General features: G+C 60.2%; 1 protein-coding gene across 3 annotated transcripts in view; it reads right to left on the reverse strand.

Moving 5' to 3' along the window:
* Positions 1-17373, reverse strand: part of LOC111154736 (potassium voltage-gated channel subfamily A regulatory beta subunit 2) — an 80838-nt gene that overhangs the window by 47156 nt on the left and 16309 nt on the right. Inside the window, exons 1-3 of one of the 3 annotated variants that reach the window (XM_022514616.1) lie at positions 11855-11919; positions 3323-3451; positions 2164-2205 (exon numbers count right to left, since the gene is read on the reverse strand). In XM_022514616.1, the coding sequence (XP_022370324.1) occupies positions 2164-2205; positions 3323-3399 (119 nt within the window). In that variant the 5' untranslated portion in view covers positions 3400-3451; positions 11855-11919. Of the gene's footprint in view, positions 1-2163; positions 2206-3322; positions 3452-11854; positions 11920-17373 lie in introns of those variants that run through there. The other 2 variants (XM_022514619.1, XM_022514618.1) reach the window with 2 other exon arrangements.

Genomic DNA, 17373 nt, shown 5'->3' on the forward strand with positions numbered 1-17373 from the left:
TTTCCCGCCCTCTGACATCTGGCGTGGTCATGAGACTTGCTTTGGCCAGAAGTACGAGCAGGAGGCCCGCGCGCGGCTTCAAACCGTGGGCCTTCAGGGCGCGACGTGTGTTGGCTCTTCCTTCAGCGCTTTTGCCTGGAGCAGCCTCTGGTCAAAAAGGACGCGAGGAGGAACACCTGGGCCCCACCTGCGGCTCAGAGCAAACCCAGTGGAGCCCAGCCTGCACGAAACACACGCTTCCTGTTGCAGGGAACCGAGCCTGGAGGTTGTTTGTTACGCGCCGTTTGCCGGAACAGCGGACAGATACAGGGTCTCGCCTCTCTTACAGTCCGTGAGCTGCTGGAGGGCAGGACCTCAAATGTCTCTGCCCTGTCAGGGGAGGGACCACATGCCGACTGACCTCACTCTCTGAGGGCCGTTGAGTCGGGGCCCAGACGACCAGGACGCCCCCTTGGGAGTGGCACCCAGGATATTAAACAAAGGTACCATGTCATGAGAGGTCATCGTCAGACACCCTGCAAGAGACACCCGAGTGTCTACGAGAAGAAACCACACCGGAGATGCAAAAGGTGGGGCGGCTGGAGTCCGGGGGTGGGGGGACTCACTGCTGGGAGGCCCGGATGGAGGTCTGCGTGTCTCGGGGGCGGTTCTCCAACAGAGCTTGCCTCGGGGCAGGACAGAGGGTTCCCTGGGAGTGGACAGTAGGTTGGATCTGCGGGGCCCTGAGGGCCAGTGAGGGCTGTGGCATCCTCTCTGGCTTCAGCTCTGCGATACCCCACAATTCTCGGCCCCTGCCCTGGGGGCCCCTTCTGGCTGGCAGTCTGGGCTGCCATTCTGCTGCCCACTATCTCGCTCCTCTCCTCCAGGGTCTTTGGTCTCATTGGTCAAATCCTCCTGGGATGAATGTCTTGTCTATGTTCTGATGTATGACGCCATCCCACCTACATGATGGCTCACATGTCATCCCATAAAAGCCTTTGCAAGCCCAAGTTCAGCTCTAACCAGTTCAGGTAAAATCTCATCTTCCGCTCCATTTCAGGTAAAATCTTATCCAGCAAAAATTTCAGTCATGTCTTTGGGGCTCTCTGGAAGGAGTGAGACCCCATGGGAGGCACTGAAGGGGAGGTGAAGTTAGCACGAAGACCCAGGCCCACGGCCATGCTCACAGGTGCCGAGGCTGCCTGCCCCAGCACCCAATTCCCCATGCAACGGTGATAACCGGCTCCCGGCTCTGCACCAGCAGGTGGGCATGGCCCTAGGGAGCTGGTCTAGACGGAGACCTTCCAGCTCTGAATGCCGAGGCACACACGACACACCAGGGTTCTGCTCCCGAGAGCCATACCGAATCCCCATAGCCCCGGGGCTGACCTGTGTCGTGCTTAACATTGACACTTTCCCGACAGGAGGAAAACATCCGCTGAAATAAATTCTTGCAGTTATAGACTGCCTGAGAAGCACGCGTCTTTATGGCACGCCTCCCCATGCCACAGCTGAGCTGCCCAAAGGAGGAAGGGACTCGCCCGGGAGGACTTTGCTGGCTGACCTGCCTCAGCCTGGGCTGTGAGCCAGGGCCCCTCGAGACCATGTACCTGTGGGGCGCAGCCTTGCACCGAAGAACATTGTGTGCCCATCCACCACCCGGGAGATGCCCCAGAAAATGCCAGCAGGTCCAGCCCCGACCCAGGTCACACGGTGGCCCCACGCCCCCGAGAATGCATTGGCCTTGAACTGCCCCCTTGATCCCAAATCAGCTCAGACCCAAAGAGAAGGGGCTGAGCTGGGTTTGCCTCCCACCTCGTTGACCCGGATCACCCAAGAAGCACACATCTGCGACAACAGACATGTGACAACAGATGTGTGACAACAGGCGTGCGGCCTCCGCCGCGGACAAGTGAGAGTGTGAGGCGGATCAGGGTGAGCTCAGCAGGGAATCAGGCCATTTGCTCCCATCCAAGTGGATTCCGGAGCGGGGCACACACCAGGATCCCGGCTTCACGGTGCATCGGGACATCACATCACGCGGTGCGGAGGGCACTGGCCGAGGACCCCAGCGCCCGTCTTACTGGGGAGTCTCACCGGCGCTGTGAGCTGGATGGGCACGGCCCTCCCGCCCGCACCCCTGCCTTCCGCGAGCGAGCTGTGGGGGAGCGGGGGGCTTTTTACCTGTAGAACTGCAGCTGCCTTTTGGGGCTCCCATACCGAGTACTGCGGACAGCGGTGGAAGACAGAGAAAAAGGAGAGAGAGAGAGAGAGAGAGAGAGTCCACAGTGGGCGTTAGCCGCAGGGAGGTGCAGTCCCGGGAAGCAGTAGCGACACCCCACAGCCCGCCCACCCAGCTCGGCCGTGCACCCGGAGACAAAGTGCTCAGCGGCAGCGCCACCCAGTGGCACGCGGAGGCAGAAGCCCGGTCTGTTTGGTGGACGCGGGCAGGTCCGCCCGCCCGGAGCCTGCCTCGTTCCCATGCGGGGGCAGGGGCGCAAAGACGAGGTAAACCTCTGAGCGACAGTCTGGGTTTTAACGAAATATGCTCTAGGATGACCGTACAAAACCCTCAAGCCGAGACGTGGTCCGTCCCCCCACACACTGGCGAGACTGCCTGGGACCACAGGGTTCTTTTCAGGATTCTGATCAAGGAGGGACGCCCCCTTTCCCTGTGGGTTCTACGGATACTCGCTCTGGGTCAGGCCCTCACGATTACGGAGGAAGGCCCAACCCATCAAGGGCTCATGGGCCCCTGGGGTCCCACCCGGGCCCATCTTTCGTGACGGCCACGGCTGTCTGGGTCCTGGGCTCCATGCGTGGGGCAGCGGCTGTCATCCGACCAACACCTTCGTGTTCTCTCCCCGTGGTTCAGCCGGGGCTGCTCTCCACACGGAAAGACCCAGAGCTGGATTTGGAACTGGCCTCCGCGGAAGGAAGGCAAGGGTGCCCGGTGAGCTGCTGGCCGCTCCTCCCCCCACCCCCCGATGCAAGGCTCTGAGCCTCCCTCAAAGGAGGCTGCACAAGTCGGGGTGTGTAAGAAAGACACAGAAGCTGGGGAGGGCCCCCCCCTCATTTCCAGGCCTGTGCCTCCAACAGAATCCTTCAGAAGAGTCGGGGACGAGTCTCACCCTGGCTTTGCTCCACCAGTACAATCTGGGGTTTTAAAAGCTTCCGTTCATTCCCTCAGAGAAAGCTCTTGCTGACCTGTACCTCAGAGCCCTGTGGGCCTCCCTTGGTCCTTCCCTCTGGATCCAGGGATGGTGACTGGCCTCGGGGGTCCCTTCTCAGAGGCAAGACCGAGTCTGAGACTGGCCTGGGTGGGTCGGGGGCAGGGGATCACCTGTAGATCATGCCGGGGGAGCCCGTCTGTCGCAGAGAGAGCCGAGCTGGGGAGCCTGTGGTCGATTCCGGATACATGGGGCTGGCCTCACTGGTCCCGACTTGCTCTCTTCTTCACAGACGGAAGATTCTGGAGGAAAAGCAGAGTAGAGGGGAGGTGGTTCAAAAGACCAGTTGGGTTTGCCCCGGAGGCTCTGTGATGGCGAAGGCCCAGTTTGCTGGGCATCTGTATGTCCCTCGTGAGACAGACAGACAAACCAGCCCATGGGGGCTCAGACAAAGCTGATGGTTGGGGTCATCGGCTCTGTAAGGGATTTCTACTCTCCCGTCCCTGTGCTTCATGAGGTTCTTCTGACTCCCAGCTGCCTTCCTGAGATTCTGAGAGCCCTTCTCTGCTGGTCCCAGGGGGCATCGGTGGGCTGAGAACTTTGGACCGTCTCCGCTGTCCCAGGAAGTGGCACCACCGTCCCCCAAACTCATCCTTGATGCTTCAGCTCCCCCCACCCTGGCCCAGGGCTTGCTGGTGTCACTGTTCAGCTTTCAGGAAGGCAGCTGGTCAGATAACCCCAGCTCCTGGGACTCAGGCCCTCCCCCTGGGTGTGACCTCCTCCCGCCCCACAGGTCAGGGCAGAGGTGACAGGATATCACTTCCGTGATCAGGCGACACAGGCAGTGCCTTCTGTCTGGCTAGCAGACTCCCTCCCTTGCTGGCTCTGAGAAGCAAGCTGCCACGGCTGCAGAGGGCCGTGGGGCCAGGAACGGAGGCCCTCAGCGTGACTGCCCACAGAGAAGGGAATCCTTCAAACCGTGGGGACTTGGAATTCTGAGTTTCCTCCCGCAGTCGAGCCTTCAGATGAGACCATAGCCCTGGCCAAACCCTTGGCCGCAGGCTTGCGAGGCAGCAGACATAGCAGAGCCCTAACTGAACTCCTGACCCAGAGAAACCAAGAGTTTTACGTCCCTAAGTTTGCAGGCATATTTTACACAGCAATTGATAATGAATACCGACAGACACATTGGTCCATTTACTGGCCCCCCCAACCCCCGCTACCCTCAGGGCGAGCCATCATCATCTGTCACTTGAACCACCAGGTCAGTCTCCTGACTGTGCTCCCTGCTTCCCCCGGCAGCCAGGGGCAATTACTTCTAAAGGAGATTAAGTCATGCACCCCTTTCTTCCCTTCTCCCATAGGCCAAGTGCACACCTGCCACTGGGCCTTTGCACTTACAGTTCCTTTTGCCTGGAATACCTTTCCGACAGACCTTCTCATTATTGGGCCTCCCTGGGGAGCCTGCCTGACTGTCGAGCTCTGGGATTCTCTCCAGGCACCCTGCCTGCTGTCCCATGTGGTCAGCACAAGCTGACCTTCTTGTTATCTGTCCCTGAGTTGTGAGGTTTGACTCTCTCTGGAGGGCCAGCTCCACCAGGACAGAAATTTTGCTGGTTTTGCCACTGTGCCTAGAACAGGGTTTGGAACTCAGTCGGGATTTAATACGTGGCTCCCAAAAGAGTGATGGTTCCTGATCCAAAATCACCTTGCCCTGTGCCAATGGGCAAAGGGATGGTCTGGGTTCAAAATACAGCCCCGCTTGCCCCCAGTGGGGCTTCACTGCTGAATGCCCATCTAGAGGGCTTGTTCACCTCACTCTTCCTCCCTCCAGGACAAGGACCTCCGGTCGGCAGGAAGCCTGCTTCCTCTGGACACGCCCCACCCCCTGGCCGGGGCTTCTGTACGAGACACGGGTTCTGTCTCTCTCCTCACCGAGCTCCCCTCTGAGTGAGGGGCGTGTGCATGTGTGCGAACACGCTGGGAAAATGGGGACACAGAACGTAAGCCAGAGTCCCTACAGTCACAGCCTTATGGAAATGACAGAAATGATGGGGTCCATGAAGGTCCCCAAAGTTGTATTCTTTAAAAAAACCTCATTGAGAAAGAAATGACAAAAGGAAGTGAAAGGACACGGAAATCCTTAAAAGAAATGTGGTGGATTCTCGGGGGATGTTGAATCCAGTCTTCGGGCTTCTCGGGGGACTGCTCACGAGCGGCAAGTGCCCTAACCCAGGCTGCCCTCTCCTGGGCCCTTGTCCGCAGGGCCCTGTCCATCTGTTCCTGGTGGAATGACTTCGGGCAGACCCTGAAGGCCTCCTGGTCACCTTTCTTTCAAACCCTGGGGTTCCACCAGGGTCATGGTCACCAGATGGACCAGCCTGACTCCCCCAGCCTGACCTGAGGCTCAGTACCTTTCCCTCAGAAAGAGTTCGGTCACGCAGCCCCGGGGGCGTTGGATCCCTCAGCTTTGAGGGTGGGCGGGCCTCTCCTTTGTGCCCGTTAGGCGCTCCTGGGGTGTGCTCAGCCAGGTCACTTGGCATGAAACCCAACCATTCCCTGAAGTCTTTAACCGTAAGTCAGACGGTGGTGGGTTCACTGGTGCACAGCGTGTCTGCTGAGGCCCTACCGTGCGCAGGCACTGGAGGCCACCTGTACAACACGGGGCCCTGCCTGCGGGGTCTCAGTCCCCAGCATGGGCACCCAGGGGTGTTGAAATTCCAGACTTCCAGGATCACAGACTCAATCTGAATTCGAGACGGTGGAGGGACCTAGAGTCTCTGACTCCGCAGAGGTGGGGTGCACCCAAGGACCTGCATCTCTGACTAGGCCCCTCCGGGGACGCTGGCGCTTCTGGTCCAGGGACCACACTTTGAGGATGGCGGGTCCTGGAGCAGGAACTGGCGGACAACCAACAACAGAGCCCGTCCGGCCTGCGGCCCATCTCTGTAAACAAGGTGTGTTGCTGGAATTGCCCACTCGGGTCCGAACCGTCCTGCGTCTGTGCCACACAGCAGCGCTGAGCACACAGTCTGGCTTCACTGCCGAAGGTGGCCGAGGCTGGTCGGAGGCTGCTCTCCCCGCTCTCCCGGATGGCGCCTTCCCCAGCGCCTCTCAGCTCCGGGCTGAGCTGCTCTCATTCCACCGACGGAACGGAAGCCACCAGAGGCCAGCTTCCCTCACGACCGACGTCAGCTCTTGGAACATCCTGTTTCCCCGGCTGCTGCCACCCAGACGACCCCGCCACGGCCACGGCCACGGCGTTCCCCCTGAGCACACACCCCACTCCAGCCCCACTCGAGCACCCCGTCCCTCTGTGGACAGGCACTTGTAACTTCTCTCGTCTTGAAAAGCACACAGCACAGTTGCTTGGATCCGCTTCCTCCTCCAGCTGCCCTATGTCTCCCATCCCACTCGCAGGAAAATCCCTCAGAAGGGTTGTCCTTTCTTGCCTGCAAGTCTCCCTTCTGCCTTCCCCGCTCAGAGGAAGCTGCTCTTGCCAAGGTCACTGTGACCTTTCTATTGCTAAGTCTGGTGGTGCCCACAGTTTGGCTGACTCCCCCCCCCTCCCCGGGGCTGCTGGGACCCACGCCGTCTGGCCTCTCCTCCTGCCTCCCGTGGCTTCTTCCCACTCTCCTTGGCTTCCCCGGCTCACCTCTCTGACTCTGAGCCTTTTTTCTTTTCCATCTCACGAGGTTCCTCAGACTTCTACCCATCTTCTGGCTCTGGCCTGTGTGGTTGCGCCGGGACCCCTGTGGTTATACCTCCAGACCCCATCGTTCCCCAGACCCCAGACTCCCCAGACTCATCACTTCAACGGTCCTGCGGGCATCTCTCCATCTCCTCTGCAGGGTGTAGTGATCTGTCTGTCCCACGCCTGGTGCTCAGGGCAGCAACAGGGACAGGGACAAGTGGCGCTCTGGGCTGCCAGCAGGGAGATGAGGGACGTGTCCCAGAAAAGGCCACATCCCACTCATCGCCTCTGCCTCGCCTGGACTCCTGACGGTCAGGCTCCCTCTGAGCCAGCAGCCAGCTCCCTGGCTCCCAGCCAGGTGCTGGCCGGGCTCTGGTGCCCACTGCACAGGGGACAACCTCGTTCCCCCGGGGAGCTGCCACCTTGGCCACCTGCCAGGGGAGGGAGGGGGACTGCATTCCTCTGACCTGCCCAGAGCCCCCACCTCCGCAGCAGCCACAGTTCAGCCAGGAGAGACCACATGTGCCCGGCGGCCGATCGCAGAGAAGCCCCCGTCCTAGCAGGATCCGCCAATCCCAGGCACCATGGAGGGAGGGCGGGAGGGAGGCGGGCGGGCAGGGCTGCCCCGTCCTCAAAAGGGCAGCTCTGGACAAAGGCTTCAGAAACCACCCGAGAACCAGCTGGGCCCAGAAGGGACAACTGGCTCAGAGGATGGGCTGTGGGTCTGCACTTGGGTTCCCCTGTCCCCAGCACTTCCGCTTGGTCTGTGTGTGACCCTGAGCAAGCCACCTGGGTCATTTCTCGGAGAAATCCAAGCACAGAGCCTCACGAACGCCGGCCCGTACTTCCTCACAGGAGAGAGAGAAGAGGACACTAAAACGCTTGGCGCTCCGGAGGGAGGATGCTGGGTAAATCCTAGCTCTCCGTCATTGTGGGAAGGGGCGGCTGGCAATGGTGACTCGGCACTGGGGGCCCCACCTGTGGGCACGGCTGCTCTCGGCTCACTCTTCTGAAAACTTGCAAACGTCACGAAAGTTGTTTAGAATGAGCACAGCTCCCACCCTGTCCTTGCATGGTCGGCATTTTGTCTTGTTGGCACGCCTTCCCCTGACCTCTCCTCTCCTCTTCTCTCCCGCACTCGCTCACACGCACACACACGCACGCTCCTACAGTCACACGTGCTTTAGCCAAAGGAGATGAGCAGCGACAACGTGTCAGTCAGCTCCAGCCTCAGCCTCTGCCAGGGACGGATGCGCCCCGGACCACTCTGCCGGTCCAGAGAGGACAGCTGCACGCGCGAGGGCTGCCTGGCCTGGACTGGGCACCACCGGCCGCTGTGGGACGCAGGACCTGCCACCAGGACCGTTACATGGAAGGTGACTTTGCCCTCCTGGGGGCACGTTCTGCTGGCTTTAACCTCAGGGCCACCCTCATCACAGGAAGACAGACTCTGGTGAGCTGTGAGGGGGACTTCCAGTCACTGAAGAGGCCTCCCGCTGTCTCCCTACCGTAGGGTCAGGAGCACAAGAAAACTAGGGCGGCGGAACCTTCCTTGAGCCAGACTTCCTGGTGTGAAGTTAGCACTTTGAGCCTTGGGTGACTTTCTAACATGAAACCTGCCCAGGGCCACCATGCACAGGCCTGTCCTCCTCCAGGGCTGGTCTGATGACAAGCCCACCCTGTCGGGTGCCCTGAGGAGGCCACTCCAGGTGTCAGGCAGGGAGGCGAGGCCCAGGTGGGTTCGGATCTGGCGGATGACCACGGGCAAATCTTCCCACCTTCCTAAGCGTCCATTTCTCCATCTGTGAAACAGGATGAGGGGGGTCGGGCAGGATCCGACGTGCCCACCGGGGGGGGCGCACCGTGGGGGCCACGGGCTGGGGTCTTCCTGTGTCTGGTCCTGGCGGAGGGCAGGTGCTGGCCCAGGGCCCGGGATGTCTGCACCACGGGCACAGGCGAGTGCAGCTGTCCCTGCACAGACGTGCCCCAGCTTGCTCCCAGGTGGGGGTTTCACCTTCCAGAAAAGCACTGTTTAGGGTCCTTGGACTTGCTACCACATCTGCTTTCCCTTGCTGCCTCTCCGCTGCGTTCTCAGGGGCTGCTGCTCTCTTCCACGTTCCCAGAAAAAGGAGAGTCTCTGGTGGGTGTGACCGGCCACACACAGCCACCTCTCGGTGTCCAGATGGGCACTGTCTTCCCTGGGCCCTCTGCGGCTGCTCCCAATTCCTGATCATCTTGGAAACTCGGAGGTTCTGGAAGGCTCGTCCACGCAGAGCTAAGGTCTTACGAATTACAACACTGTAGGAGTTCTCCTTGCTATGTGCCATGGGTCACACGGGAAACAACGAGGATTTCTCACGCAGTTTTGCAAAGTCAGGAATTGGGGGTTGCCCTGGCTGGGCAGGTCTGGCTTGGGGGGCTCTCTTACGGTTGTGGCTGGGCTGGGGTGTTAAGAGGTCTCACACACACAGAGGTGAGCAGGGGCCCCCTCCTCACCACCTGGATCTCTCACGCTAAGGCTGATGGCCTCGCCCGGAGGGAGGGGTTGAGAGAGAGAAGCTGGGGCTTCTCAAAAGCTGGAAATCCTTCCCGCCAAAGCCCGGGAGTTCCGCTATGACTACCGCGTGGCAGGAAACCGCCACCTGTCACGGGGCTGAAGCTGCAGGAGCCACGCAGCCGGCACGCCCCGTGGAGAGGCAGGAAGGGGCGTAACCGCTCAAAACCGCCAGATCCAGAAGGGAGCTTGCGCAACACACCCTTCCTCTCCGTCCCACACACAGGGTGCCGCCAGCCGAAACCCCAGTCCTCCCCGGGCACAGGAGGGAGTGCTGCCACCGAAGGCCTGAGTCTGAGTGCACAGGGGGATCGCCTCTGGCTGTGGGGTCACCTTTGGGAGTCAGCAGAGAGGCCAGGTCACTGCAGAGGTGGCCCTGGGCCGCTGGCGGGGGGGCCCAGAGGGGGCAGTGGGGAGATCCACTGGCCTCTTCCCGGGGAGCATCAACGAATCGTGCTCAGATTCAGGTGGGGGGCAGGGAGAACAGTGACTAATTACTGTAGGCAGGCCGCCACGGCCAGGACCCCTCCTCCTTGCTGCAGAGACGCCCCCATCTCTCCTCCAAGTCCTGAGCCGGGGGACCTGTCAACAATGTGGACATCACATGGTCGGACAGCAGGAGAGGCACTGGGACCAAGCCATTGAGTTCCCGTTAGAATTTCTTGGAAAGGGGCCCCTGACAGTCGTTACCTGTCTGCCTTTGGCTCAGGTCCTGATCCCAGAGTCCCGGGATTGAGCCCCACATCTGGCTTCCTGCTCGGCAGGGAGCCTGCTTCTCCCTCTCCCACTCTCCCTGCTTGTATTCCCTCTCTCACTGTGTCTCTTTGTCAAATAAATGAATAAAATCTTAAAAAAAAAAAGATTATAAAAAAAAAACTCCTTGAAAAGATGGCAGACTAGAATTTTTCAGTCTTCTCAAAGCAACATTCCAACGCTTGTCCCCTGACGACAAACAGGCCAGCCCAGCACCGGGCTCGGCTCAGGCCTACATTCTTGCAGGCAGAGGCCCCATTCGTGTCTCATTAGTGCCACAATTAAAAAACATCATGGCCCCCAAATTCCAACTTTCCCAAAGCAACACTGAAATGCCTCTCCCCCCATGCAGCCCACCCAGATCCACACCCATGTCTCGTGCACCTGCCAGCGGAGCGGCTCCCGCTGAAGCAGAAGCCTTCGGGGTGTGCACACGGATGGGGGCCTGCCAGGCTCCGTGGCCAAAAGCCCCCGGTCTTGGAAACAACCGCCTTTGCTCCCCAAGAGGACATGGAAGCTGGGACCACGGGCGCAGTGGCACCCCGGCTCCATCCTGAGCCTGGGAACCACGAATGGAACAGCGCCCTTCCCGGGAGCCTGGGCGGAGGGAGCCTACGAGCTGCGGCCAGTCAGGGCAAGACGCAGGAAACAAGCCCTGGGTGCTCTGGGCTCCGGCGTCTCTGCAGCCACAGGCCTGTCCTCCGTCGTTCGTTGAGCAAAGCCCTGTAGCCCTCCCGGCCCGCCTTGGGACGCTCACGGGCCCTCCTGCCGCCTCCGTCCTGCCACCCTGAACTCCCACCATGACCACACCCTGCACCCATATCCTGTCCTGGCAGGAAACTGGAAAAGAGAGCCAGTGGGGGAGGGGGGATGCTCTCCAGAAGGGACTCGGCTTTTCTGGGTAGGGAGGAAGCCCCTTCAGCCGCAGGAAGCTCCCTGACCAGCCCTGCCCTCCTTCCCCGCATGGTGACCGCTGTCCCTCCAAGACAGAGCTTCATAGGGTCCTCCAGCTGCTCTCCCCTTTGCCCTCTGCCTTCCGCTCTGCAGGAGAGAGGGGTGGGGACCCATTAACTTATTTTTAAGGCAGGGACCCTCACTTCTGCCTGGGAAACTACATTCCACTCTGAGGTGGGAGATCCCTGGCCGGGGGCTCAGGGGACAGCAGGTGGGCAGGGATCCCTCCAGGAGTCTGCAGGGGTTGCGTGACAGCTGGTGGCACCCCTCCCCCAACGGCGGGACAGAGGTGGCCCCACAGTGCTTCTGATCTCCAGGTGGCTCCTGTCTTGTTGCTCCAGGGATGAAAGCAGACGCCAGCAGCTCCCAGCAGAGCTGTCTCGGTTCGACACCTCTGCTGGGTGCCAGCCCGCGATGCTACCAGCACCCCCCCGCCTGCCCTAGCAGCCGCTTGGTTGTGGGGGGCCTGCCGTGTCCCCGGGCTGGGAGGACGCCTGTAGCTGCTCGGCCTGAGCTGCTGTGACAGATGGCCATGTGGGCTCCGCCTGGGTCCAGCCGGGCCTCTGCAGGGACAGCTCCCCTCCCAGCGGCAGCCAGGCCTGTGCCGGCGTGGGGCCCAGGGGGGCTGGTTGGCCTGATTACCCCGGGGCTGTCAGGGGAGCTCTAAGCCCTGCTCAGGGAGCTGACATGCCTACCCCCTCGAGCACAAAACCCACTCAGGGAACAGGATCCCTGAAACCCCCCAGGTACCTGCTCCTGAGATAAGACCATTTTCGTGCACGAGGCGAGGCGCGGGACCGCAGGGCGAACCAGGAAGTCGGTGGCAACGCGTGTGGGAGGATGCCTGGCAAGCCGGGGGGGCCCCCCGGAGGTGCTGGGGCGTGGCCTCCACTCACAGGCGTGCCGGAGGGAGGCCCCCCGACACCCCAACCTTCTTGATGGTACAGTGACTTCTCGGGGGGAAAGGGCAGGGGCTGTGAGAAAGGGAAGCACACGGGCATGTCTCCTCCCTCTGGAACATGAGGTGGACACCCATAGGCTAATAGTGGGGCCCTTTCTCAGGGAGGGAGAGGGACAGATGTGCAGCCAGCCCTGGTGATGTCACAGGGGTCCTGCTTCTTGGCCCCAGCCTTCTGCCAGTGCCGGGCTGTAGGCCTTTCACCTGCGTCCCCAAGCCCTCCAAGAGGTCCTGCTGCTCCCCTCAGTCTACAGATGATGACATGGAGGGTCAACGGTCAGGCCCATGGCTAGAATTCAAACCCAGGGCGGATAGACTCCAGAGCTCTGCTCTGAGCCCTGTGGGGCCCTGCCTCACCCATCTCCTCTCCTAGGTCCCAACGCCGTGCCAGGATATGCAGCAGGTGCCCGTGAGTGGTGTGTGGGTGGGGCGGCCTGGGAGGTCAGCTGGGAGGGGACCATCTCCCTCCAGCCTCTGCCTGCTCTGCTCTTCCTTCCCAGGGAGGACCCTCAGCTGGAGGAGAGTGAGGCCAATGCAGGACCTAGACGGAGCAGTCCCCCTCCCCCTGTGCTCTGCTGAGGTGCAGCCCCAGTCAGCCCCTTACCCACGGTCCTGGGGAGAGGAGCGGGCTCCCTCTTCCCCGGGGGTGGGCGCGGGGCTGTAAGTCTCGGCAGGGAGTCAGCCAGCTTGGCCTGTGTGTAGCAGATCGGGGGTGCCGCTAAGGGTCCCCAGCAGGTTTAGGACAGACGAGGTGATGTGGAAGAGAAGAGAGAAGGGAGGAGTCATCAGCTCGGGGCGCTTGGTCATACCACCCCGAACGCACCGGGTCTCGTGTGGTCTCGGAAGCGAAGCAGGGTTGGGCAGGGCTGTACTTGCGTGGGAGACACTCAGTTCTTAAATCACAGATCAGGGGCGCCTGGGTGGCTCAGTGGGTTAAGCCTCTGCCTTCGGCTCGGGTCATGATCCCAGGGTCCTGGGATCGAGCCTTGCATCGGGCTCTCTGCTCAGCAGGGAGCCTGCTTCCCCGCCCCCCTCTGCCTGCCTCTCTGCCTACTTGTGATCTCTGTCAAATAAATAAAAGCTAAAAACAAAACAAAACAAAACACAGATCTCCCGCCAGTAGGCGAACGTGGAACTTCCCGAATGACAGGCACATCTGCAGCCTCACCGCTTCCAGACACAGGGAAGCCGCCTCACAGCTCAGCGTCATCCTCGGCCCTCAGTGTCTGTCCCATCTGTACCTTAGACGTTTAAGGCAGAGGACAACGAAATAGGGGCGGCCTTAGACATGCCCACTGAGTCCAGGAGCGGCTCCTCTCCGGGCCGATGAATCTGAGTCCCACATTCAAGCCGGATTGATGAACATGGCGATAGGGTTGCCAACTGGCCCGACCACCACTCGTGAGCCTCGCTTCCTGAACTGCCTTCCGGCAAGGGGGGCCTGGGACAGTCCACTGGCAGAGCCCTGGAGGGTGGGGCTTTCAGGAAAGGTTTGCTTTCCTGATGGGAAGGGGTAGAGTCTTCTAGAACATTCTAGAGGAGGAGGCTGCCAACCAGGTTCTGCCTCCATTTGCAGCAGGAGTAATGTTGGAGGCTCAGGGGAGCCTCCGGCAGGATTTGGGGGCAGGAGGTGGCACCGCAAAGGCCCTAGTGGGATACCGTCTCCCGCGACTCAACCACGGAACAACATCGAAACCGGACGGGTCCTGGGAGCACCAAAAATACTCTCCCGTGAAGGGGAAGCCTCACAGTGGTCCTGGGTACTTCCGCAACGTAAGGGGCAGGTGCTGCCTTGATTTAACTGGTGTTCCTTCGGGCCAGAACCCTGGAGGGAGGCAGGTTCCCCAGGGGTAGCAGAACGGGTCTCTTGCATCCCAGACTCTCCCAGCGTCAGGGGCGGAGGCTCAGGTCTAGGGTGATGGAGACTCGGGTTCCCTCTGCGAGATCCCCATGCTGGTGTTCCCGAAAATCTCCACCCATGGGGAACTCCCAGCAGATGAGTCCCCTGGGGACAACTTGAATGATGGAAAAGATCCTTTTTGTGTTGATTTGAAATCGCTGTCCTTGTAACTAGACCCACTAGGCCCACTTCTGCTCCCTGGAGACGAAGAAATGCAGTGTCTGTGACTCACGGCAGACACACCTGGCATCCCTCACCTGGCACATCTTTCGTTGTTTCCCCACGAGGCTTCTGACTTCATAAATGTAATTGGGGCCAACATCATGGCACATGCTTGGCTATCACACAGAACCCTCACAGAACCTTAAAGGCGGCTGGGCGACTCCATCGTGCTGGCGAGGACCCTGGGCCCAAGTCCGCTGGTGGGCAAGTGCAAGGGCAGAGATGGGATGCTTGAGGGTCTGACTTCAGAGCCTGGGCACTTAACGGGCCATCCTGGGTATGGCCTCTTTCTGGAACATCAACTCCAAGGTCACGTCCTTCAGTTTGCTCTGCTGATATCCTTCGGGATCATCCGAATGGAGCGGGCTTCCTCCAGGAGAGAAGCGTGTGCCCTCAAGGCACATGGAACCGAGAGAAGCATCTGGGCTGTGGTCAGCAGCGAGGGAGGAGAGGAGGCCCCCTCCTTGCTCTGGGACAGGGTTTGGCAAGGCTCTGTGGGCCCGATCCGGCCCATCACCTGGGTTTGCGTGGCCTGTGAGCTCCGAGTGGTTTTCACGTTTTTAAATGGGTTGGAAGAAAAACAAAGGAAGAATATTTCATGGGAATGGAAATTATATAAAATTCGGATTTCAGTGTCCATGAATAAAGCTTTACTGGCACAGAGCCACAGAGCCACAGTCACTTGCTGTCTTGGTGTGTTCCGGCTGCCGTAACAAGATGCCGGGGACTGGCCAGGGGGTGGAGGCAAGAGACAGCTCTTTCTCGCAGTTCTGGAAGCTGGAATCCCAAGATCAAGGTGCAGGACGTTCAGGGCCTGAGTCCTGGTCCCCAGCCAGGCCTCTTGCTGTGTCCTTGGGTGGTAGACAGTGAGCTTGCTGGGGTCTCACCGCATCTTATAAGGGCTTGGTGGGCCAGCCGGTCTGTCTTTGCAAAGCTGTGCGAAGGCAACTAGCGATAGTATGTGAATGAATGGGAAAGCTGTGTCCCGATAAAACTTTATTTATAAAAACAGGTGGTGGGCTGGAGCGGTTTGTAAAACTCTGATCTGTGACATTAAAAAAAAAGGTGGCATTCTCCACGATGAAATCAAGACAAAAGGTATGGACCCTCACGAGGTCTACGGCGCTGGCAGCTCGGCTTTGCAGGGAGCTGGGGCCCACCCTTCTGTGGGCGCATTCTGGGTCAGGAAGGGCAGACTCGACCCCGTGGCCTGGCCCACTGCTCGGGGCGGGTGCCAGGTGCCAAGGGGAGGATGCCCAGAGGCCCTGTGTGCCTGGAGCCATTATCTGCCTTTGACTTTGCCCGGAATTCTCATCTATCATCGGATCGCAGGCCTGATTAATCTATTCCGGAATAAACATGGGAAGCCGGGCTCCCGGCCGCTCTCTGTGATGCCGCTCACCAGGGACAGCTGGCCGAGGGACGCGGGCTGCTGCCTCCTATGCTGTACTATTTTTGGTGACTCTTTTTGCCTCATTTATTTTTGATTTGAGTTGCTCATACAGGCTGTACGTTCTCTCTCTCGCTCCTGTGCTGAAATGAAATAAGTTTAGTATTTTTAAACCCTGCTTGTGTTGCCTCATGATGAGCGCAGATGGGCCGATGCACCTGCAGAGTGGCGTCCACAGTGACGTGGCCTGCCCTCTCGCTCCGGCCCTCGGCCTCTGTCTCGTGACAGCAGCAGGACAGAGACGCCACTCTTCACTCTCTTGGACACGGTGACTCGTCCTGTCCTGGGGAAAAGGCTGGGACCTTCAGGGTCCTGCCCTGAAGCTGGACTTGGAATGAACGGGGTCCAGGGACATCCAAGGGTCGTCTTGGTGGTGTGGGTACAAGAAGCCACCTGAGCAGCAGTCCCGGGCCACATCATTTCATGGTGACCAGTGAGAGCTGTGGGTGACTCAGGGCTTTCTTGCATTCATTCACTCAGTCTCAGCCCCCCGCCCCAGGAGGGTGGTACCATATGGCTAGCCAGTGATGCCAGCTGAGGAAACTGAGGCCGGGGCATCTCAGCGGGCCTGCCCACAGTCACCCAGGAAGTAGCAGTAGTGGGAATGCCTCCTCTCAAACAGCCCTGCGCAGCCACCAGCAGGGAGGGGCAACCAGAGGCCTTCTCCAGAGAGCCAGCTCACAGACGCTTTCCAAGGTCTCTGGGCGGCGGGGTTAGGAGGACCAGGGAGCAGCCTATGGTAGGGGCAGGGCTCCCATCAGGAGGGATCCAGTTGCGAGCCGGAGAGCCCCGGGCCAGGGTGGAGGAGGCAGCCAGTGGCTGGTGGAGTCGGGAGGTCAAGACCGAAAGTCTGGCTGGAGGGTGGATGTGTGTGTGGGGTGGTCCTGGGTTCCTGGAGAAGAGGCGCCAGTTCCCAAGCTGGGGGAAGTGGTGGGAGCAGCAGGTTGGGGGAGTCCTGGAGCTGCACGCTGGTGGCATTGGCTCCAAGGTGCCCACGGACACCCAGGTGAGAGGCTGATGGTGTTCCACTCCTGTGGCTCCTTCCCAGGCCTGGGCCAGAGCAGTTTCCTGTCTTCTACCACAGGTCCTTTGTACATGTGGTCCCTCCACCAGGGATGCTCTTCCTTTGTGTCTCTGCTCCAAAGTCACATTTCTAGGAACATGGTCCTGGAGACTCTCTCCAAAGTGTCCTGTCCATCATGCCAGCACACGGTTTCCTTCAGAGCTTGTGACTGCCCCCCAAATAGACGTGGAGCCCCCATTGGCGGGAGTAGGTGGAAGCCCTCGTGTTGGGATAGGTCCTTTGCCGAATGAATGCGTCATGCAGCCCTGGACAGGTGGTGCTTTGCTTCTCATCAACACAGACTCCTCCAGAGGCTGAGCCAGGCAGAGCGGTGAGGGGCAGAGGGAGCAGGTCATCTTGCAGCGGCTGCTCCGGGGGAGAGGAAGGATCAGGGGCCTCCTCCAAGGGCCTGCACCGTGAGCCAGGCTGGCCCGCATGGGCCCTGATTGGGATCTCCAGCTCGAGCCTGACTCAGGTGTCCGCCAGGTCTGGAGACCCTAGCAAGACCACGCCAGGTTCCTGAAGCATGTGGACAGGCAGGCACCTCAGAGGCATGCACACACCTGCATAGAGACCTGTGTACACACATACGTGCACACACACTTTGTTACCGGTACTGCCATCACCTGCGCCTCCTCCACCTGCCCCACCTTCACCTGCGCCTCCTCCACCTGCG

Source organism: Enhydra lutris, unplaced genomic scaffold (assembly GCF_002288905.1).
Source record: "Enhydra lutris kenyoni isolate GAN:26980312 unplaced genomic scaffold, ASM228890v2 scaffoldscaffold38, whole genome shotgun sequence".
Taxonomy (NCBI): Eukaryota; Metazoa; Chordata; class Mammalia; order Carnivora; family Mustelidae; genus Enhydra; species Enhydra lutris.